General features: G+C 40.7%; 1 protein-coding gene across 1 annotated transcript in view; it reads right to left on the bottom strand.

Moving 5' to 3' along the window:
• The window catches only part of LOC126336864 (potassium voltage-gated channel protein Shaw-like), a 347897-nt gene that overhangs the window by 43816 nt on the left and 279129 nt on the right, over positions 1 to 24952 (bottom strand). Inside the window, exon 3 of the mRNA XM_050000962.1 lies at positions 11435 to 11629. Coding sequence (XP_049856919.1) covers positions 11435 to 11629 — 195 coding nt within the window. The remainder of the gene's footprint in view (positions 1 to 11434; positions 11630 to 24952) is intronic.

Here is a 24952-nt window from a genome sequence, read left to right as displayed (position 1 = left end):
CACAGTGGGCTGTTCTTGCCTTAATTCCTTGACTTCACCGTAGTCTGTCCTCTTCTAGAAAGACTTAGTGCCTATAAATTACATGAAATTACGTGTAACACCTTGGAGTCTAGTAATCAGTCCCTGATTTGAAATAATAATAATAGTTATAATAATAATAATAATAATAATAATAATAATAATAATCCCTGTGGAGGCCCGGGAAAAGAATAGGCCTCCGGTATGTTCTGCCAGTCGTAATAGGTGACGAAAAGAACAAACCACTAATAGGGCTAACTCCTTTTAGTGTGATTAGTTGGTTGAGGACACAACTTAAGAAGCCTCGGACAAGCGCCGTCATGGTCAGGGACGACGCTTGAACCCTATGCCCGCCCACAATGGTAACGACACTGCTAGCCAACTAGAAAATGATTTAAATCCAAATAGAGGTGTTTTGCAGGATATGCTTCCTGCAACCACCCTAGAAGGAAAACAAAGATACAGGATGAGATGGTCAGATGAAGTTAATCGACACCTCATGTTCTGTTATTACCAAGCAACAAACCTAGGAACCAACACAACTGGATACAGATCACAAGTATACACAACATTTATTACCAGATACCCAGAATTAAAATTTTTAACACAACAACGACTAGCTGATCAGATCCGTGTAATAATCAAAAATACCTGGATACCCCAGTCAGAATTAGAAAACAACAAGTACAACAAATACTGGAACAAAATAATGTGCAATCAGAAGACGAAGAAAATACAGTAATGGACTCAAACATCCCAGAGCAAACAAACAAAGAACAACTCACATCAATTAAACAATCAGAGGAAAACGAAATCTTAAGACTGCCACCAGAACAAGTACAAATAGAACACGAAGTGACACACATGTTAGATATAGAAGAAAAATTTCAGTTGACATATATAGAATACAAAGACACAAATACAGACATTAGTCCATTCTTGCATAGACCGCCAAATAACCCCTAAGTCGAAACAACAATAAAAACTATTAACACAATCATACACAAAAAAATAAATAAAAACACAACTATGGAAGAGTTACAACTACTGGTTTATATAGGAGCACTGACTACACTAAATGTACACACTAGGCAGAGATCAGAACCAACCAACACACAGAAGAAATAAAAAAAAAAACAGCATGGCAACACAGACTACAAATCAGAATAGAAAAACTGAGAAAAGGCATTGAACAGCTAACACAATTTATAAGACATCAAATGTCAGAAAAAAAACGAAAAAGGTTAGGTAAAATCTCACAACAAGAAGCGATGGAGCAATTAGATGAAAAGAAGCAGAAATTACAAGCATTGGCCAAACGACTTAGAAGATACAAAAAAAGTGAAAATAGAAGGAAACAAAACCAAACATTCAACACAAACCAAAAGAAATTTTACCAGACAATAGATAACACACACATTAAAATAGACAATTCACCAAATATAACAGATATGGAACACTTCTGGAGCATCATATGGTCAAACCCGGTACAACATAACAGGCATGCACGGTGGATAGAAGCAGAAACAGACACCTACAAGATGGTACCACAAATGCCTGAAGTGATAATTTTGCAACATGAAGTCACCAAAGCAATTAATTCTCGTCACAATTGGAAAGCGCCTGGAAAAGATAAAATAGCAAATTTCTGGCTAAAGAAGTTCACCTCAAAACATTCACATCTAACTAAATTATTTAACAGTTACATTGCAGACCCATACACATTCCCTGATACACTTACACATGGAATAGCTTATATGAAACCTAAAGATCAAGGAGACACAGCAAACTCAGCTAAATACCGCCCCATAACATGCCTACCAACAAATATACAAAATATTAACTGCAGTCATTACACAGAAATTGATGACACATACAGCACAGAACAAAATTATAAATGAAGAGCAAAAAGGCTGTTGCAAAGGAGCAAGAGGATGTAAAGAGCAACTGATAATAGATGCAGAGGTGACATATCAAGCTAAAACTAAACAAAGGTCGCTACACTACGCATACATTGATTACCGAAAAGCTTTTGGTAGTGTATCCCACTCATGGTTACTACAAATATTGGAAATATACAAAGTAGATCCTAAATTGATACAGTTCCTAAACATAGTAATGAAAAATTGGAAAACCACACTTAATATCCAAACAAATTCAAATAATATCACATCACAGCCAATACAGATTAAGCGTGGAATATACCAAGGAGACTCATTAAGTCCTTTCTGGTTCTGCCTTGCTCTGAACCCACTATCCAACATTCTAAATAATACAAATTATGGATACAATATTACTGGAACATACCCACACAAAATCACACATTTGCTATACATGGATGATCTAAAACTACTGGCAGCAACAAATCAACAACTCAACCAATTACTAAAAATAACAGAAGTATTCAGCAATGATATAAATATGGCTTTTGGAACAGACAAATGTAAGAAAAATAGCATAGTCAAGGGAAAACACACTAAACAAGACGATTACATATTGGATTACCACAGCGACTGCATAGAAGCGATGGAAAAAACAGATGCCTATAAATAGCTAGGATACAGACAAAAAATAGGAATCGATAATACAAATATTAAAGAAGAACTAAAAGAAATATATAGACAAAGACTAACAAAAATACTGAAAACAGAATTGACAGCGAGAAACAAAACAAAAGCTATAAATACTTATGCTATACCAATATTGACCTACTCATCTGGAGTAGTGAAATGGAGTAACACAGACGTAGAAGCACTCAATACACTTACACGTTCACAATGCCACAAATATAGAATACATCACATACATTCAGCAACAGAAAGATTCACATTAAGCAGAAAGGAAGGAGGAAGGGGATTTATCGACATAAAAACCTACATTATGGACAGGTACACAATTTAAGAAAATTCTTTCTAGAACGAGCATAAACTAGCAAAATACACAAAGCAATCACTCATATAAATACATGGGCTACACCACTGCAATTTCATAACCACTTCTACAACCCTTTAGATCACATAACATCAACAGATACGAAGAAATTAAATTGGAAAAGGAAAACACTACATGGCAAGCACCCTTATCATCTAACACAGCCACACATCGATCAAGACGCAACCAACACATGGCTAAGAAAAGGCTATATATACAGTGAGACGGAAGGATTCATGATTGCAATACAGGATCAAACAATAAACACCAGATATCACAGCAAGCATATTATTAAAGATCCCAATACCACAACAGATAAATGCAGACTTTGCAAACAACAAATAGAAACAGTAGATCACATCACAAGCGGATGTACAATACTAGCAAATACAGAATACCCCAGAAGACATGACAATGTAGCAAAAATAATACATCAACAGCTTGCCTTACAACATAAACTTATAAAACAACACGTTCCCACATACAAGTATGCATCCCAAAATATACTGGAGAATGATGAATACAAATTATACTGGAACAGAACCATTATAACAGATAAAACAACACCACATAATAAACCTGACATCATACTCACCAATAAAAAGAAGAAATTAACACAACTAATCGAAATATCCATACCCAATACAACAACTATACAAAAGAAAACAGGAGAAAAAATTGAAAAATACATCCAACTGGCTGAGGAAGTCAAGGATATGTGGCATCAGGATAAAGTTGACATTATTCCAATTGTACTATCAACTACAGGAGTCATACCACACAATATCCACCAGTACATCAATGCAATACAGCTACATCCAAACTTATATATACAACTACAGAAATCTGTAATTATTGATACGTGTTCAATTACCCGAAAGTTCCTAAATGCAATGTAACACATACCGTACAGTTAAAAGGAAGTTACGCTTGATCAAGGTCAACGTCACTTTCCATTTTTGACCAGACATAACGTCTGAGCAAAGAAAGAAATAATAATAATAATGGTTTGGGTATTGCGACCTCCTGATGGTGGGGACCGGGGGAGTTTTTCCTAAGTTTAAACTCCTTAAAACCTTGCTTTAACGCTTTTCTGCGCAGTTTAAAAGTACGAACACCCACATTTTTACTGGTAAAAATTAAAGTTCTGTCTTATTATAGCTCATAATCTGCGGTTCAGATTTGTTTCGTCAGAGGTGCCTGAATGGTGCGTACAGCCACAAATCAATCTGTCTATTAATTATTCACCTCAGACAGTGGGGTCCTCTGTGGATTAGTTATAGTAAATTCTCTATTGATCTTAGCTAAGACGAGGTTGAAGAACCAAGTGAAATTTCATCCCCTTCTCTCAGTGCACCGTACACCTTTTCAGTTTGTCTTACAGTTGTGTTACAACATAAAGTTACTACGTAAAGTCTCTTCTATACATATTTTAACTGATCTGCTTAACTTTGAGGGTATTTAATGTGGAAAATAGCATTAAACTAAAGAATAGAGACAAAGAGGGGCGGGAGTACAAGAAAACGAGGCAGATGAGAAATAAGCTTCATGCAGTGTGGTAGCTGTAGCAGGTTTTGTCAGAAGAGTGAGTGTTGCAAGTGCAGAGAGAGGAGGTGAGGAGGATGTTAAACAGAAGGGACGGCGCACAGCTGCAGCCCCTGCGGGATGGCTTACTGGACGGCGAGCTCTGGCCTCAGTGGACTGAGTGAGATATGAGCACCGCCTCCCCGTGGGACAGCGGCAAGGGTGACTGACCCCCATCAGCGACGAGCACTCCACCACGTGCCGACTCGGGGGGAGAACAGTTGCTCAAGGCTGTTACCAGAACGCGCATCCCACCACGCATCTACAAGCCATTCATCGTAGAATGCTTCTCTGTGCACTTCTGCTGACAGAAACCAAATAGCAGAAATTGTCCGAAAAGTACTATAAGAATATAAAGCAATGCTCCAGAGAAATATCCCACAATTTGTCTTAAGCACACTAACTTCATCATTATACGACGACTCAGGAAAGAAGGAAGCGATTAAGTATAAACGTGTAGAGTGCTTAGACCCAGGCCCAAGCAGAAAACTTATGCGTGTGTGGAACCGACTGTGTAATTTCACCACAGTGTTGGCTCGACGTCAGCGCTTTGGTATGGTAGTAAACCTACCAAAGTCGACAGATACACACTCTTTAACAAGGAATGCTCTGGTGCCATGCACACCATTGCGTCGGCCTTCGTTGTCAAAAAAATGGCTCTGGGCACTATGTGACTCAACTTCTGAGGTTATTAGTTCCCTAGAACTTAGAGCTAGTTAAACCTAACTAACGTAAGCACATCACACACATCCATGCCTGAGGCAGGATTCGAACCTGCGACCGTAGCGGTCTCGCGGTTCCAGATTGCAGCGCCTACAACCACATGACCACTTCGGCCGGCCTTCGTTGTCAGATAACAGATTATTCGTCTTGCCTCATAGGATATTTCTTTCGTGATGACATCGTGTGTGTAGAGTCGGGACAGTCAGCTGAGGTATGGAAATCAGTATGAAACAGGCAAAACGTTGTGGCAAGTACCCTCTGCTACAATGAATGCTGCGTGATGCCGTAACGGTCACGTGGTGAGGTAAGGTAGATAAATATACAACTGGACCAGAGACGAGGGAGGAAACATTTTAGCTACGGTACGGAAAACACGTGGGGATTTACACTAATTTATGAGAAACTGACAAGGAGCAGACTAGCAATTCGTCTGGGTTCCAGCATCTCGGGAACGGCGTAGCGTGCTGCAGTCGACATCATCGAGGTAGGACCGGGAATAGACTTGACGCCCGTGCCTCTTTTAGATCTGGAACCGCGCGACCGCTACGATCGCAGGTTCGAATCCTGCCTCGGGCATGGATGTGTGATGTCATTAGGTTAGTTAGTTTTCAGTAGTTCTAAATTCTACGAGGATAACGTTGTACGAGTCGGGGCGTGGAATGTCAGAAGCTAGAATGTCATAGGGAAACTAGAAAATCTGAAAAGGGAAATGCAAAGGCTCAATCTAGATATAGTAGGGGTCAGTGAAGTGAAGTGGAAGGAAGATAAGGATTTCTGGTCAGATGAGTATCTGGCAATATCAACAAAAGCAGAAAATGGCATAACAGGTGTAGGATTCGTTATGAATAGGAAGGTAGGGCAGAGGGTGTGTTACTGTGAACAGTTCAGTGAGCGGGTTGTTCTAATCATCTAATCAGAATCGACAGCAGACCAACACCGACAACAATAGTTCAGATATACATGCCGACGTCGCAAGCTGAAGATGAACAGATAGAGAAAGTGTATGAGGATATTGAAAGGGTAATGCAGTATGTAAACGGGGACGAAAATCTAATAGTCATGGGCGACTTGAATGCAGTTGTAGGGGAAGGAGTAGAAGAAAAGGTTACAGGGATGAAAGAGGAGAAAGTCTAATTCAGTTCTGTAACAAGTTTCACCTAGTAATAGCGTATACTTAGAAAAGGCCGGGAGATACGGGAAGATTTCAATTAGATTACATCATGGTCAGACAGAGATTCCGAAATCAGATATTGGATTGTAAGGCGTACCCAGGAGCAGATATAGACTCAGATCACAGTATAGTGGTGATGAATAGTAGGCTGAAGTTCAAGACATTAATCAGGAAGAATCAATACGCAAAGAAGTGGGATACGGAAGTTCTAAGGAATGACGAGATACGTTTCAAGCTCTCTAACGCTATAGATGCAGCAATAAGGAATAGCGCAGTAGGCAACACAGTTGAAGAGGAATGGACGTCTCTAAAAAGGGCCATCACAGAAGTAGGGAAGGAAAACATAGGTACAAAGAAGGTAGCTGCGAAGAAACCATGGGTAACAGATGAAATACTTCAGTTGATTGATGAAAGGAGGAAGTACAAACATGTTCCGGGAAAATCAGGAATACAGAAATACAAGTCGCTGAGGAATGAAATAAATAGGAACTGCAGGGAAGCTAAGACGAAATGGCTGCAGGAAAAATGTGAAGACATTGAAAAAGGTATGATTGTTGGAAGGACAGACTCAGCATACAGGAAAGTCAAAACAACCTTTGGTGACATTAAAAGCAACGGAGGAAACATTAAGAGTGTAAAGGGAATTCCACTCTTAAGTGCAGAGGAGAGAGCAGATAGGCGGAAAGAATACATTGAAAGCCTCTATGAGGGTGAAGATTTGTCTGATGTGATAGAAGAAGAAACAGGAGTCGATTTAGAAGAGATAGGGGATCCAGTATTAGAATCGGAATTTAAAAGAGCTGTGGAGGACTTACGGTCAAATAAGGCAGAAGGTATAGATAACATTCCTTCACAATTTCTAAAATCATTAGGGGAAGTGGCAACAAAACGACTAATCATGTTGGTGTGTAGAATATATGAGTCTGGCGACATACCATTTGACTTTCGGAAAAGCATCATCCACACAATTCCGAAGACGGCAAGAGCTGACAAGTGCGAGAATTATCGCACAATCAGCTTAACAGCTCATGCATCGAAGCTGCTTACAAGAATAATATACAGAAGAATGGAAAAGAAAATTGACAATGCTCTAGGTGACGATCAGTTTGGCTTTAGGAAAAGTAAACGCACGAAAGAGACAATTCTGACGTTACGGCTAATAATGGAAGCAAGGCTAAAGAAAAATCAAGACACGTTCATACGATTAGTCGACCTGGAAAAAGCGTTCGACAATATAAAATAGTGCAAGCTGTTCGAGATACTGAAAAAAGTAGGGGTAAGCTATAGGGAGAGACGAGTCATATACTATATGTACAACAACCAAGAGGGAATAATAAGGGTGGAAGATCAAGAACGAAGTGCTCGTATTAAGAAAGGAGTAAGACAAGGCTGTAGCCTTTCGCCCCTACTCTTCAATCTGTGTATCGAGGAAGCAATGATGGAAATAAAAGAAAGGTTCAGGAGTGGAATTAAAATACAAGGTGAAAGGATATTAATGATGTGATTCGCTGATGACATTGCTATCCTGAGTGAAAGTGAAGAAGAATTAAATGATCTGCTGAATGGAATGAACAGTCTAATGAGTACACAGTATGGTTTGAGAGTAAATCGGAAAAAGACGAAGGTAATGAGAAGTAGTAAAAATGAGAACAGCGAGAAACTTAACATCAGGATTGATGGTCACGAAGTCATTGAAGTTAAGGAATTCTGCTACTTAGGCAGTAAAATAACCAATGACGGACGGAGCAAGGAGGACATCAAAAGCAGACTCGCTATGGCAAAAAAAAGCATTTCTGGCCAAGAGAAGTCTACTAATATCAAATACCGGCCTTAATTTCAGGAAGAAATTTCTGAGGATGTACGTCTGGAGTACAGCATTGTAAGGTAGTGAAACATGGACTGTTGGAAAACCGGAACAGAAGAGTATCGAAGCATTTGAGATGTGGTGCTATAGACGAATGTTGAAAATTAGGTGGACTCATAAGGTAAGGACTGTGGAGGTTCTACGCAGAATCGGAGAGGAAAGGAATATGTGGAAAACACTGATAAGGAGAAGGGACAGGATGATAGGACATCTGCTAAGACATGAGGGAAAGACTTCCATGGTACTAGAGGGAGCTATAGAGGGCAAAAACTGTAGAGGTAAACAGAGATTGGAATATCTCAAGCAAATAATTGAGGACGCAGGTTGCAAGTGCTACTCTGAGATGAAGAGGTTAGCGCAGGAAAGGAATTCGTGGCGGGCCGCATCAAACCAGTCAGCAGACGGATGACCAAAAAAAAAGTTCTAGGGGACTGATGACCTCAGAAGTTAAGGCCCATAGTTCAAAAATGGTTCAAAAGGCTCTGAGCACTATGGGACTTAACAACTGTGGTCATCAGTCCCCTAGAACTTAGAACTACTTAAACCTAACTAACCTAAGGACATCACACACATCCATACCCGTGGCAGGATTCGAAGCTGCGACCGTAGCCGTCGTGCGGTTCCGGACTGAGCGCCTGAACCGCTAGACCACCGCATCCGGCAAGGCCCATAGTTCTCAGAAACATTTTAATTGGAGCCCACTAATCAACATGACGTTGCTCCTCTTCTCGCCTAATTACCTATGCTCTGTCAGTTGGGAAGGGTGTCGTAAAACCATGGTATGCTCCTCCGAGGCAAGGTAGTCCATATCTTCAAGGCTGGTGACCTCTAGGATACTTGCACAGCAACGGAGTTGACGCACAATCTGACATCACACTTTCAAACACTGTCTCACACTGTCTCACACGAGAACGTGTCATCTCCGAGTCCTTCACAATGTTCACCCGACATCTAACGTTGTTCACGGTTCTCATATACTGTATGATGTCTGGTAACAACACTAAGCACAAAAACAACCTAATGCCCTCTAATGACCGTTTTAACTGTAACAGAGCATTGCAACTCTAATCATTTACTGATCCACTGATGAAGTGGAAGTGTACCAAGTTACACTGACATCCGAGGATGTCTTCTGCAAGCTTCATTCTTTTGGCAGGCGTTATACTCCTTCCTACTTCTCCCACTAATTTTCTCCGTATAGTGTGGTGTCATGTAAAATAACTATGAATGGATAAAACCGACGTTTCAGTCGTGGTTACTGAGACTCTCATCTAGATCTATAAGGTCCACTGTATTTAACCATGAGTCCACTAGAATTACGAGATTATCATAAACGACTGATATTGTTGCTCTCCTGTGCCGTATGTAGATATCTTCACACTCCACTTCAACATAGCGTCTTAACACCACTCTCGGTAGAGGATACATGACCGATGCTCGATCATAAAATACACCAGTGGACCCAGAAGAAGATTATTGAGACTTGAACGATCAGGAATGAATCATGATGAGTTATGATGACTGTCTGCAACTGTAGTCAATACGTTGATCACTGTATCACATTAGAAACACGGCCGAAAAAGCCCATGGTTTTACTGCACTCGTGAAAAAAAAAAGCCTACCACGAAGGAATTAACCAACTGGAAATGAAATCTCTATGTCTGATGAACATGAGCAGAAAAACAAATGATTATTATTTCAGAAAAATGGGGGTGATTTTTTTCAAGAGAAAGAGCTCCACAAACGCGTGGGTGCACATTTGGCCCATCTTCAAGCAGTTACTCGGTTTGGGATTGAACTGATAGAGTAGTTGGCTGTCCTCCTGAGGCATACTGTGCCAAATTTAGTGCAACTCGCGGTTTGATTACCAAAATCCGCAACTGGTTGCAGAGTCCTGGTCATAATGCTACGAGCGCTCTTAATTGGCGAGAGATTCGGAGACCTCGCTGGCCCAAGTAGGCTTTCGAAAGCCACGAAGACAAGAAATAGAAACTCTTGCCATGTGGGGATGGGCATTCTCTAGCTAAAATGTAAGCCAAGGATTCCTTTCAAAGAAGGGCAAGAAAACGGGACATAGAATATCGTAGACGCACAGTTGTGTTCTGAGGGTGCTACAGAAAACAACCAAAGGGGTCCTGTTAAGAAAAGAAATGGCACCCAAGATCATCACTTCGGGCTGTTGGGCCGTATCGCGAGCGAATTTTGTTCAGACACTTCTTTGCCAATCATCAGCGCTCAGTTGGAAACGGGAATTGTCAATGAAGAAGCTTCTACTCCAGTCAATGAGTTTCCAGGCCAAAGACGCCCAGGAGGGCAGGGAGACACCAACCTAACTGTCGCTCGCCATACAGCCCGGCAGCCTGAAGTGATGATGTGGGGTGCAGGACCTGTGTGGTTATCATCCACAGCAGCCTCAAAGCAAAGAGGTACATCCACGATATTCTGCGCCCCGTCTTGTTGCCCTTCATGGTGAGCCATCCACTGCTTAAATTTCAGCAATACAACGTCCTGGCACACTCGACGATAGTTTCTAGTGCTTGTCACCGTGCTTGCCAAACCCTAATTTGGTCAACAAGGTCGCCGGATCTCTCAACAACTGTAAACTATTGAAGCGTTAGGGGCATGCCCTCCAATCATCTCGAGATTCTTATGATTTAACGCACCAAATGGTCAGAATATGGGACGATATCCCTCACGACGACATCAAACATTTCTACCAACCAATGCGAAGCCGAATAACTGCTTATATACGGGCTTGAGGTGGACCAAAGCGTTATTCACTTGCTCAATTTGTGGAGCTCTTTTTCTTGAATAAACCAATTACTTTTTCTGAAACCGTAATCATTTGTTTGTCTGTGCATGTACATCACGTTTACCGATTTCCGTTCCATCCTGATCATTCCTTCGTGTAGCGCACTTTCCTTTTCTTTTTCTTAGAGTGGGTTCACAAATTGACAAACTCGTCGTCATTCGATGCACAGTCTGACGTTACACCAAGCATCTTGACCTGAAATGTTTGGGTAAGGTTTTAAACAACATCTCATGTGAACCCAACTTTCTGAAAATAACACATGAATTTCGTGATTACTAAATGTTAGTATTTCGAAAGTGAAAGAGTCCGCACAATGGCTGTGAATGTGTACCTTGGCAGCGTTGGAGGAGTAGGGTTCGTCGAAAAGTGACCACATCTTGGGCTTGAGGTGCTGCCACCAGGACATGGTGCCGTTGAAGTAGTCCTCCTCGAAGCCGAACTTGCGCGCAATCTCCTCGTCGCTGGGCTTCTCTGTGTCCAGGTCCAGCCTGTCCAGCACGGCCAGCGTCTCCTGAGTGTCCCGGTGCTGCCAACACAACAAAACATACTCATAACTACTACCTCATAACTACTACTCTCGAAGTTCTTGGGACTCGAGTAAGCCGCATACTGAATAAGCTGTAGCAGCATCGCCGCAAGCCCATATAAAGTAAATAGCTGAGAAGAACGCTTGATAAGGATGATATAGGGAGCAAGACAACAATCCATCCTCACACTCCAGACGGACCGCCCCCCAGCTGCTTATGTTCTATGGTACACGAAAAATATTTAATTAGCAGTAGACTTCTTTTTCATCCTTCCAATATTGTGTTTTTGTTACTGTGTCTTTCAATAGTTAAATTCACAGTAGCAGCTTAATATACTACTTACAGAATATATTCTAAGTCCACCAAAATGAATGTCATTCCGGAGGCGTCAGTATTTTATACAGGATGAAACAGCTAAGGCAGGTGACATTATATTTATCCAGAAAGAATAAATCTATCGATGTGCCTTTTTCGCCAAGTTATAGCTGACAATACGGCAACTTTCCTGAGGTTCTCAAGTAACTTTTATAGTTTATTATCATCGGAGGTGCGACTCCAACTTTATTGTCTTCTAATGCACCTATGTAGTTTTTCTCGTGGCTTTTGAAGGAAGATTCTAAGATAACTTCAACAACGTAACATGTATTGCGCTTGATCAAATGGCAATGAGACAACAGCCCAAGAGACCTCTGCCCCACCGTCAGGAGAAGAGGTTCCACAAACGAATGTATAGTTACACCACATGTAAGCAAACGCGTAACCCAGATATGGTTCTTGTGTTTACCTGTGAACTGGAAGTCCATCGGTCTACGTTCTGCTGTTGCAGCAATCATATAATCCTCTCTTAGAGCTATTTAAGACATTCACAATGTATACAACATTCGAAAACGTAAATATCGTTTATGCAGAATGTCGCAGACTATTAGAGCACTAGAGCTTTTCGTAGGTGATTGTCTACTCCTGTTAAATAATTTAGAAAAACGATATTTTTGCCAACAGCTGGACAGTTTTATGTTTATTCTCTAGCGGTTTCGAGTGTTACAATCACCTTCAAGGAGAAAAATATTGTACGGTCTTAATTGTTATTAATATGTGTAGGGCTATCACCAAAGTGCACTACCACAACTGTGCCAAGACAAAACGTGTTAATATTGACTGTGTTAAGACACACTATTACGACCATGAAAATCTTATATATTATAAATGGCCCATATAGGACGTAAATGAATCGTTGATCCATTGATGTATAATGCTTTTCTCCTTGTAGGCTAAAGTATCCCACGGGAAAAAGAAGAAAATATGTTGGAAGATATGAAACAAAAATTTTAACAGCAGTAACACACAATGAAAAGGTCACTAAGAGAAATCTCGGAAGTACGAGAGGCATCAACCAAAACACTATTCTACAAACACTACATTTCATCGTACTTCATCAAATTCAAATAGTTCAAATGGCTCTGAGCACTATGGGACTTAACATCTGAGGTCATCAGTCCACTAGAACTTAGAACTACTTAAACATAACTAACCTAAGGACATCACACACATCCATGCCCGAGGCAGGATTTGAACCTGCGACCGTAGCGGTCGCGCGATTCCAGACTGTAGTGCCTAGAACCGCTCGGCCACTGCCGTACTTCATCCGCTTAACATTTTACTGCAATTACATCTTCGTGACAATGACTTCCAAAATCGGTTACAGTTCTCCGAATGTTATCTGCGGAAGGTGCAAAATAATGTGGATATATACGCTAAATTTTGTTTAAAACGATGAGCAAGACAGTCTTCGCAATATGTCTTGAACATCAGTTGAAAATCCACGCTGACTCAAATAAATGGTTAAAAATGTTGTTCTTGTTCTGTCAACATTTTGTGCCTAGTTTTGGAGCCTGAAATCATTAGTCCCTGTTTCATTTATGGGAATTTAAATACTCTCAAGTATCTCAAGCTTCTAAGATATGCTGCTGCCGTAGTTGTTGGAAGACATCTCGCTTGACATAAGGCAATCTTTGTGGTACCAACATACGGATGTCCCTCCCATTCCCGCATGTAATGACAGAACCTCTTAAGAGAACGTTTGGTGAGTATCTGAACAGTCGTTCAGCAAACGCGAAATGGTCTGCGCACTCACTGGACTTAACACTTCTCTATTTATACTTGTGGTGGAAATTAAAACAAGAGGTCTATTCGGAAATACAAACTACTCCGGAAGACAAGAAACGAGCCTGTGCTGCCTTTAGCTGCAGATGGAATGTAGCGAGCAGTAGTATTTCTCCAGACTCACTTTATAGCGTATAACAATGCTCAGGGTCAGCATTTTTAGCACTTAACAGACACACGAGCCATACCCCAGTTACGTGCTTGCTTGCATTTCACATAAGAGGGCAGACGTTTGTGGAACCTCTCGTCTCCTGACAGCGGCACAGTGCTTTGCGGTGCTGTTATCTTGATACTATTTGATCCTGTTCTATAAACGTCATATCGTTGAAGTTCTCTTGGAAAAGTCTTTTAAATGTCACAGAAAAAAGTGGATAGTTCCATCAGAAAAAAAGAAAACAAAGTCGGTGTCTTACTTTGGCGATTATGAACGACAAAATTACTTACGAACGTTAGGAAATTTGCCACATTGTGCTCCTTAACTTGGCGAAAACTGCACCTCGATATATTTAATCGTTTTGGATATATTTGGCGTGGCCTGACTACGCTGCCTCAACCTGTATGTTTACGTCTCTCGAATTTTGTAAGTCAGTCAAAATGTTTAGATAACTGCATTCATGAAAATATTTTTAGAACAGGTGTACGAGTCTTCTCCAGAGCACGTCACAATGCACGCCCGACTCACTTACGTATACCTGCCACGAGTAAACTTTTCTGGTATGGGCTGTATACCGTATAATGGAGATGAGTCACTTAAAACGCAGACTGGTGTAGTCTCTTTCCTAACAATGAGGTGTCACTTTGATTGGTGTTACAAATGTGGTGCTCGCACGTGCGGCATTCGGTTGACAGCTAGCTGAAACCCGGAAATAATAAGTCTAACGTCTATTAGATTTGTACGAGGGTAAGTCAATTATCATTCGCAATTTAGTTATATAGTTATAGTACTGTCGTTTTACGTTGATGATCGATGCTCTGTTTATTTCTTGTTATATCTTTTCAATGTTCAAGCTGCTTGTTTAGTTTCGCTCTCGCTACCGTGCTGTTAATCATGGCTGCTCCACTGTCTGTTAGTATCAAAGTAGAGGAACGTTCAGGGATAAGTTTTTTGTGGTCGGAAGGCGTATCAGGGGCCTGAATTCATCTACGACTTTTGGTTTTCGTTTTGCCACAACGGAGGGTCTACGAATGGACTGAAAAATTACGAAATGGTTGCGGAAGTGTTACACACGATGAAAGAGCCGGACAACCGTTTACCGCCACAAATGAAGAAACCATTGAACGTTCTCTTACACAGACGATTAACTATTAACGAAGCGGCACAACGTCTGCAAATTAGTCACGGTTCTGCCTACGAAATCATTCACAACAGACTTAGGTTTCATAAAGTTTGTGCAAGATGGGTCCCAAAACAACTCACACAGTTGCATAAGCAAACGTACTTTGACATCTGCAAACAACATTTGGATCGCTATGGTAACAGAGGGGACAACTTCCTAGTCAGGATAATTACTGGTGACACAACATGGATCCATCAGTACGAGCCGGAGAGTAAACAGCAGAGTATGGAATGGAAACATCCATATTCGCCGTCCAAGGCAAAGTTCAAGACCCAATCGTCCTCGGGAAAACTGATTCTTACTGCTTTTTGGGACGCTCAAGTTCCAGTACTGGAACATTATGGGGAAAGGGCACAACAATAAACAGTGTGCGTTACAGTGAAATGCAAACGCCGCGGATTTCTGTCAAAACGTGTTGTGTTGTTGCACGAGAATGCCCGTCCCCACACTGCTGAAACGCTCCAGAAACTCAAATTTGAAGTACTGGATCATCCTCCATATAGTCCCGATCTCGTCCCTTCTGACTATCACTTTTTGGTCCACGCAAACAGGCCTTAAGTGGCGTTCGATTGGCCTCGAACGAAACAGTGAAAGAATAGGTGCATTCCTGGCTCGCAGGCTCAACCAAGCACCTTCTTTTATGAGGGCATCCGGAAGCTTCTACAACGATGGACCAAGTGCGTTGAAACGCAAGGAGACTATGTCGAAAACTGATGTTCTTTTAAGTTTCTTATCTGATTACAATAAAATTTTATAACTACTTTGCGGACAATAATTCACTTACCCTCGCACCTAAGGTGCGTCTGGAGATTGACTGAGAGTCCCGCAATCACATACGTGATAAAAAAATTATACAACCATCCTTGCAGACAAAGATTATTTTAATTACACTTTCTAATTTCTATTTCTTTCCTTACACTCGTGGGAAATGTTTAAATTGATGATGTTAACGAAATAGACGACTATGGCAGTGGACCGAGAGGTTGAGTGGATATTCAAAGTGGCGCGCAGCTTGTCATGCGTTTCAACTTATTTGGCTTTCGTACACCAATATGAGGGTGTTTCCCGGCTGGATAGACGGCAAATGTTCAAATCCAAATTTTTTGCCTCGACTTCTCCTATACCTCTGTCGTATGTTGTAAACAGTTGTCGTTTACCCATTGTATGCAAAAATTAATTGTTAACATTTTAAATTATTCTGGGCCTGCAGCGTTATATATGCCTTGTAAGGAGATTATATGTATAGTAAGCCAATATACTGCTAGATTCAGAGGCCTTACGTTAAGATGTCATTTTATGGAGCTAAAAGTTTATAGCAACAGATTCCATTGCTGAGAGGTTACAGATCTAGAGCAACGGTTCCTAACCTTTTCAGCTATGCAGACCACCTATTTTGTTAAAAAGATTTAAAGGCCCAGTAACAATTATACAAGTAAGAAATGTAAACACACACGCCTTTGTGTGTATGTGAAGACATACTGTGCAACAAGGGGTGAAAAATACTAACATTTTTTTATAAAAAAAAGAATCACTTAACTGTCACAACTAGATAAAATCTCAAAACCGATGGTTCATTGTTAAAAAGAGCTCAATAGTATTTTTAACATTTTTTATAACCCACGAGAGAATAAGTATCTGCACTAAAATTGGTTACTTTTAGCCTCAAATCACTTCCTACAGTCAGTCTTTTCGTGTATTTATTTTTCAAAAAGAAGTAAAGCTGGAAAGGCTCGTTCACGTGCACAGTTAGCCGAGATGCCTAATAAGTACATCAGTGAATTGTAATTCAGCATTATTTCCATGGGGCTGGGCGAAATGGAGTAGTGGCTGGGACCCTTAAACGGCATTCGAGAAACTTGGGCAGACTTAACGGAAGGGCCAGTCAGATAACGAATTTCCGCGGTCGAACAGGTTACTCCATGCAAATGCCGGGATGATTCCTTAAATGGATTTGCCCTCCACCTGTAAGAAATCCGAGAAAAACTCTGCCTCTCATAATCTTAGCTGTGGACGAGACGTAAAACACAAACTGACCTTCCTTTTTCTGTCCGGATGTCAAATGAAAAAACTTCAAGCGAGTCATTCTTGTGAACAGTTGTGTCCGAGAAACTACCGACTCTACAAACTACGGTCGGATTTAGCACGTATGTGTTTGTTATAAGCAGCCATCCAAGGCCGCACGCCAGCCCTGTGGCGCATTCTGCAGGCGTGTACGTTCCAGCCGCCTGGTGGCACACGATATTCAAAATTTTCAATGTAAAACAAAAAATACTGGCAGGCTGACTAATCAGCTTCTTTTGATCTACGTTTCCTGTGTCTTAAAAAATCTGGGTACCCTTCAACATGACCGAACGGACCATTTCCTTGTGATTTCAACTGTTATTTCACTCTGTACGCGCTGACCTTGACGACTGACGATCGATCACAACCCTGAAGCTCCCCACAGGTTTTATTTTGTCTGGGACTCTCGAACAGCGTTCACGGCCCAGTACCAAGTTGCCCACGGCCCACAAATGGTCAGCAACCCATGGGTTGGGTACCGCTGACCTAGAGGATAACAATTTCGTCTGTATTACACCTATTGCACGTAGCAATGGTAGGTATTAGGCAGCGACATCGTTGAAGATGTATTACGAAAATAGCTTGACAATGACCATGGAGCCGAAATAGGTTATAGTTAGAAAAGATAACATCTTAATAAACAGTTTTTGATTACACCATCAATTTAGCTTATTACACTTATAAAAATTAATTGCTTGCCTGCCTCTCTGACACTAGTTTGAGTCCTTCTCTCGATCCGTAATGCTGAGAAATTATCCAGTTCTAACACCGGCTGTAGATTCCGTTTTCCGTTGCTACCACGGTCGAGGAGACAGTAAGATGTTTCTGGCAAACCGATACTCATATAGAGATAGCATATCCGATGCTCACATCAATAATATTCCGTCACCTCATTGTGCGATCTGTTTGACATGTTTCTATTTAGATAAGTGCAACCACCCTTCATTTAATGCATGTCTCTTGAGTTACCGGCTCATTACCAAACCATTCGTAAATCGCTCCTGGTTATACGTAGCAGACAGAAACATTTCTAAATGCTACCAGCGCCCAACTGCGACACTGTTACTCTCTTTGCCCACCTACGTCCGTTGAGAATGAGCAGAGTTCTGTGGTGGTGGCATCAGTCCCATAGTTCAGAGGTAGGTATGGGTGATACGCCTGAACTCTGTCTGCCGTTCAAAATGTAAATGATCAGTGTAAATTTTTAAGACGTTACAGACGGTCACTATATGGTGCAGCTGACCTGAGTTCCTACCGTAGTTGTGATGTTTGTAATTCGTTATTATTAAAAGTAAAGACAGCTCCGTAATTAGCTAAGCGGCCGGCTGGTGTGGCCATGCGGTTCTAGGCGCTTCAGTCTAGAACCGCGTGACCGCTACGGTCGCAGGTTCGAATCCCGCTTAGGGCATGGATGTGTGTGATGTCCTTAGGTTAGTTAGATTTAAGTAGTTCTAAGTTCTAGGGGACTCATGACCACAGATGTTAAGTCCTATAGTGCTCATAGCCATTTGAAGCCATTTGAATTAACTAAGCACTTTCTTTACAGTGATCGTTCAAAGCAACATTGTTCTGAAAAAATTTATAACTGGTGTCAAGATTTCATTGGATATACTTTTACCGTGTAAAGATTGTAATTTAACTATCTTGGGTGTTTGGAACACGGTAAAAAGAGAAGAAGCAGAGGCGTTGCCTGGTGCAACGTTGTTGTAATAGCTCGTGTAAGTAGGAGAAATGCGTACCATCACGTTTCCGACTTTGATAAAGGTCCGATTGTACCCTATCGCGATTGCGGTTTGTCGTATCGCGACATGGCTGCTCACAATGGTCGAGATCCAATGACTGTTAGCAGAATATGAAATCGGTGGGTTCAGGAGGGTAATACGGAACGCATTGCTGGATCCCAACGGCCTCGTATCACTAAAAGTCGAGATGACAGGCATCTTATCCGCCTGGCTGTAACGAATCGTGCAGCCACGTCTCGATCCCTGAGTCAACAGAAGGGAGCGTTTGCAAGACAACAACCATCTGCACGATGAGTTCGACGACATTTGCAGCAGCATGGACTATCAGCTCGAAGAACATGCTTGCGGTTACCCTTGACGCCGCATCTCAGACAGGAGCGCCTGCGATGGTGTACTCAACGACGAACCTGGGTAGACGAATGTCAAAACGTCATTTAATTGGATGAAACCAGGTTCTGTTTACAGCATCATGATGGTGGCATCCGTGTTGGGCGACATCACGGTGAACGCACATTGCAAGTGTGTATTCGCCATCGCCATACTGGCGTATCACCTGGCGTGATGGTATGGGGTGCCATTGGTTACTCGTCTCGGTCACCTCTTGTTCGCACTGACCGCCCTTTGAACAGTGAACGTTACATTTCAGATGTGGCTCTACCCCTCATTCGATCCCTGCGGAACCACATATTTCAGAAGGATAATGCACGACCGATGTTGCAGGTCCTGTACGGGCCTTTCTGGATACAGAAAATGTTCGACTGCTGCCCTGGCCAGCACATTCTCCAGATTTCTCACCAGTTGAAAACATCTGGTCAATGTTGGCCGAGCAACTGGCTCGTCACAATACGCCAGTCACTACTCTTGATGAACTGTGGTATGGTGTTGAAACTGCATGGGCAGCTGTACCTGTACACGCCATCGAAGCTCTCGTTGACTTAACGTCCCATGAGTATCAAGTCCGTTATTACGGCCAAAGGTGGTTGTTCTGGGTATTGATTTTGCAGGATCTATGAGCCCAAAGTGCGTGGAAATGTAATTAGTTGTCAGTTCTAGTATAGTATATTTGTCCAATGAATACCCGTTTTTCATCTGCATTTGTTCTTGGTGTATCGATTTTAATGGCCTGTAATGTAATTACGAGAAGACAACTGCGAATAAACTTCGGGAAATAAAAGAATTTTTTTAGTTGATCGACAAAGTAAGTCACTTACGAATGAAATGGATGGAACGAAGAGGATAGTGGACGTCTGGAGCACAGCATTTCTTGGAATTGAAATAAACCGTCTGAGAGGTGTACACAGGGATACTGAACATTAGGTAGACTTTAACGTAAGTAATGAGGAGGTTTTCCACAAAACTGACGAAGAAGGAAATATGTGGAAATCGTTGACAAGAAGATGAGATACGCTGATAGTGTAACGGAACAGCTTTACATTTACTTCTTGCTAAAATTTTGTTACTGAAATTGCTAACTCTTAAACGATAATTTATCCTCAGGAAAGATTGCTGTATAAATGTCGAATAATTAGCTAATTGTCAAATCATTAAATTGTTATTTACATATTTATTTGAAACAATGTCTTTTCTCCTCGTAATGAAAGAAGAAATCATTGTAAAGAAATAGTTGCCACTCAACTACTCAAATATGAAAGCCAGTTACGCATTTTGACTGCCAGGACTCTTCGCTTATCGTGTCCATTCCTGGAACGCCTTTTCTTTGGGAGAAATGCGCAATAGCTTGATCCCAACGGGCACTGTCTTTGACAGATTGCAATGGAGGGGTGCAGTGTAACAGGCAAGCTATTGATATTGTCTTTCGTAATGAGTAGTTTTTTTCTGAACAGAGACGTTTTAGAAACAAAGCATGATGATTGTTTTTTGGGAAAACTTTGGTAACAATTTGCTCAAAATAATTTTACATTCAATTGCAACTACCTCAAATCGTGTCAAAATTTAATTTTTAACTAAAAACGAGATTTCAACGAACGTCATCATTTGTGAGTTAAATTTAATTATAAAACGCTGAAGAACAAACGTTAGGGTGAAATTGTAAGAGTACTTCATTAAATACACTTGCTTCATTCCTCAAGAAAACAGTAAATCTAAAAAAGATAATAATAAGCAACTTCATTTTCATTTGATAATTAAATTAATTTTTTGCTAAAGGACTAATCGTCTTTTGAGCTTCATTCTATTACCAAAAACTAAAGTTTCATTCATTGAATGATAATTTCTTAACAATTTAAACTGCTTTGAAAAAAGTATTTTCAGAATTTGTCCCTTCAGAACTGGCGACCGAATTTTCTTATACAGTATTAAATATTTTCAGAAGGTAAATCACTTTCGAGTACTGAAGGTGAGTTCGTACTGGTTCTTGGCACGGTTGTAAATACAGAGACGGTGCTTTACAGGGAAAATCTGAGATGTCAAAAGAATAACTAAGGTAAGAGTGAGGTACAGCGTTAGATAATGTTTCTAGAGAGAACGACCTTCCTAATTCTCCAATAAATGCTCCGTAAATGTTATGGTTTCCTATACAGTGGACAAACTGGTTTATACATTGCTAACCTTGACAAAATACTTCATTTTTAAGTAACAGCAGTTCTAGAAGAATACGTTTTCATTATCATTTTGTGCTTGTGTGTGTGTGTTTGTGTGTGTGTAGTTAGACGCTACAAAAACCACCCTATGTTGTTGCAAGATCACGCAATTTAACAGGCGCAACCAAAAGGTTATACTATTGAGAGATATAGGAGAGTGAAACGTTGTTACAATACGACATGTGTTACGACTTCAGGGAAAATCACACAGGATATTAGAGGGAGCTGTAGTGGGTTAAAAACAGTAATGCGAGACAGAGATTGGGACGCATCAAACAAATAATTAAGGATGTAGCGTGCGTCCGCAATTAGCCGTGAAAAAGATTTGTGGTCGATGAATCCAACATAATTTGTTCGACGCTCAAATGTCGATTCCTGTCAACTGATGTAAGAAAAGGCAAAAAAATAATCGGATGAGGAATTCTAAAATCCGTATACATCTTAAAAAAGATGAAAGATGCATACACATTCGTAGGAGCCAGAGCAATGAACTGTTTGTATGTTCAAAGGTTAACTTTTGCTAGACCGTACTAGCGGGAACCATTGCTTCATAGGATCTAACAAATTAACGCTTAACAGTATATAAAAATGTGTGTCACAAACGATTTTTAGCCAAACTACCATCAGGAAAACAGCCGAAAAAGACGAATCATCTTAATGTTAACGACTTTAAAGCAGATCAAACATCTGACTGACGAAGAGAAACATAATCATATCATGCATTCATTTGAATTTTGCCTAGGTACTTACTTGTTTGTTTTATTTTTCCCCTATGTTACACAAGAAAAGCTTCGACAGCAATCGGAAAAATCTGTCGAACCTTCAGAAACCTGAAAAATGTTTACGAAATAGTATCATAGCATGCAAAGGTGTATAAATATTCAAAGCCAATAACTTGACGAGGAATAAAACGACTGGTTAAAAATTGATGTTCTTACATTGTTCTCATAAAAACTGAAAATGTGGCTCTCATATGATCTGCAGGAGTGGACAGAGGTTTTTTTCCACTCTGTGCAGTAGGTTCTTATGGTGGCGGTTTTTTTTCCATTTGGATGTACGAGACTGCTGCAATAGAAATCTTCAAAGTCGCTCATCGTGTCGCAGACTGCCGATGACTGGTACAAAATATCCTAAACTCGTGTCTCATCAAACTATTGTGTCTGCCTTGAAAGAAACACATTCCAAGCTCTACAATTAAGCAGCCGTCCATGATTGACATTTCATAATGAAACCAGTAATCACTTTCTTCCGATGTCAGTCACATTTACTCTTAACCTGAGAAAAATTCCAAAACTCGATATGTACTTAAAAATCTGCTGTATCAAAGTTAATATAATTAGTAACAGATTTAGAAATCTTTTAAGGTTTTAAAACATTGATTCATTATCATTTAGTAGTTTAAACGTCTTAAAAGCTTCGTGCTTCGCAGCTTTTAGATATTTCTTACGGACAACTTCTAAACACCATGAAATACACTTAAAATATTAATTAACCAAAACTTATATTCGGGCGTATAGCCTGTCGCCAGTGGCATCTGATACGGAGGAATCAGTCTCAGTAACTTGACAGCTGTATACAAAACAGCAGGATCCTAAGTCTACTTAGCCTTATGTATCTCTACATCAGTGACATGGGTGTCTGTTATAAACCTTTATGACATTCAGCATGATGTGTATCTCGAAAACAAACAACCATGTAGATATCTAGAACCCAATTACAACAACAACTAGGTCAGCAAATACAACTCATGCTGTTTACATGATGTTCATCAAGAAAATTAGTAGTTCGATGCCCTAAAGCGAATAAATATGTTTCGTTTCGAATTAATAAATTAGGTCTAAATGTATTATACAATGGCGAATCATACCACAGACATTCTCCGATTTCAGATCGACAGCTCGACAGATCAACAAGCTCCTTAGATGGAACTTTTCTCCATAAAAAGCGGGCAATGTGATTTATCACCAGGGTAACATTCCAAGACGAATTTTGACATTCAAGGAATAAAGATATGAACATGAAAGCCTATCAACTGCTCGTCATTCAAATTGGAAAACCAGGACCGTCAGCAACTAACGAAATTATGTTTATTATTTCCAATAAATTCACAGGTTGCTTAGGGATGTAGAGAGTTCGAAATTTAACACTCATACCTGCCCCTTATGACAGCAACAATGGGCCTAACCTAACTGGGCACCGAGTCTGATTACGGATAAAACATTACATGCTGATTCAGGTCTGTGACAGGGTTCATCCGTGGTAAGGCTGGCGAGTAATTATGTGCTCATCTCATAGTAACTCACTGCCAAATGTTTTTGAAGGATGGCAGATCTGAAGAGCGTGCAACCTAAATTCTTGTGTTATCTAGATGCAAGAGAACTTCACGTAGACTTGGAACATACGGCACAACCACCAGTCTCAACACCTCATCAGTGTAACGTCTGCTACGGAATCAGATTGGATTGTGTACCGTATGGCACCCACTACCATGGCAACAGGTTCTAGTTTTTTCTCCTTGGAGCCTTATCACATGTGATGCAGAACGGGAACTCACCTGATAAAAGGTGACACTCTTGCGTCCAGTGTTATTGTTGGGAGCAAATCTGATACCACGCCATTCTCTGCTGCCAGCTCAAGGGAAGCAGCAACAATGGTCGCAGTGCTAACAATACGTGTTGCTACAGATATTGCAGCGCTAATCACATTGATTCTTCTCGTGCAACAATCAAGTCCATTTCTTGACTCAAAGCACGTAAAGTACAAATATCTATGTCCTATGGGGAGTTAGTCATGTGAGGCTGTTTTATAAAGCTGAGAATAGCAGTCCCGAATCCCAATCAACATCGTCACCAATATCGTGGAAGGATAAACTGTACTCTCAACAGGTTCCGATCCTGTTGCTGTCTAATTCCGACACCTATTGATACCCTGGTACGCGTTGATTCTTCTTACACAAGACGTATCACGAATTTCTCACAATCAAACAACATGCAAATTGGGTAACTGGACGAGAAATCTGCTGTATAGCCTTTCCTCACAGAATGCAGATAACGTTACCCCTACCTACTCCGTGTCGTCGCACGAAAATACAATTATTTTGCATATGCAATCATGTAGTGCATTTCATGAGAATTTGATGTGTGTCGTATGCTTTCGTAGATGTACTGCAACTTTCATGGTCAGCTGCGTACGTTTTTTGTTGTTGCGGTCTTCAGTCCGAAGATTAGTTTCATATACACTCATGCTCATAAATTAAGAATAATTGCACAAAGTGGTGCAACACAATGTCTCACTACACAAAACTGACGCTAATAGCATAGGTATATAGGGGACACAACCGACACGGACCTGTAAGTCCAATGTATTGGTGAGTGACAAGTTGAGAAAACCGTCCCGAAATACATGTGCTACAAAACGCGTTT

Source organism: Schistocerca gregaria, chromosome 2, assembly GCF_023897955.1.
Source record: "Schistocerca gregaria isolate iqSchGreg1 chromosome 2, iqSchGreg1.2, whole genome shotgun sequence".
NCBI lineage: Eukaryota > Metazoa > Arthropoda > Insecta > Orthoptera > Acrididae > Schistocerca > Schistocerca gregaria.
Note: the sequence above shows the minus strand (reverse complement) of the source record. Positions and strands in the feature narration are given on the sequence as shown.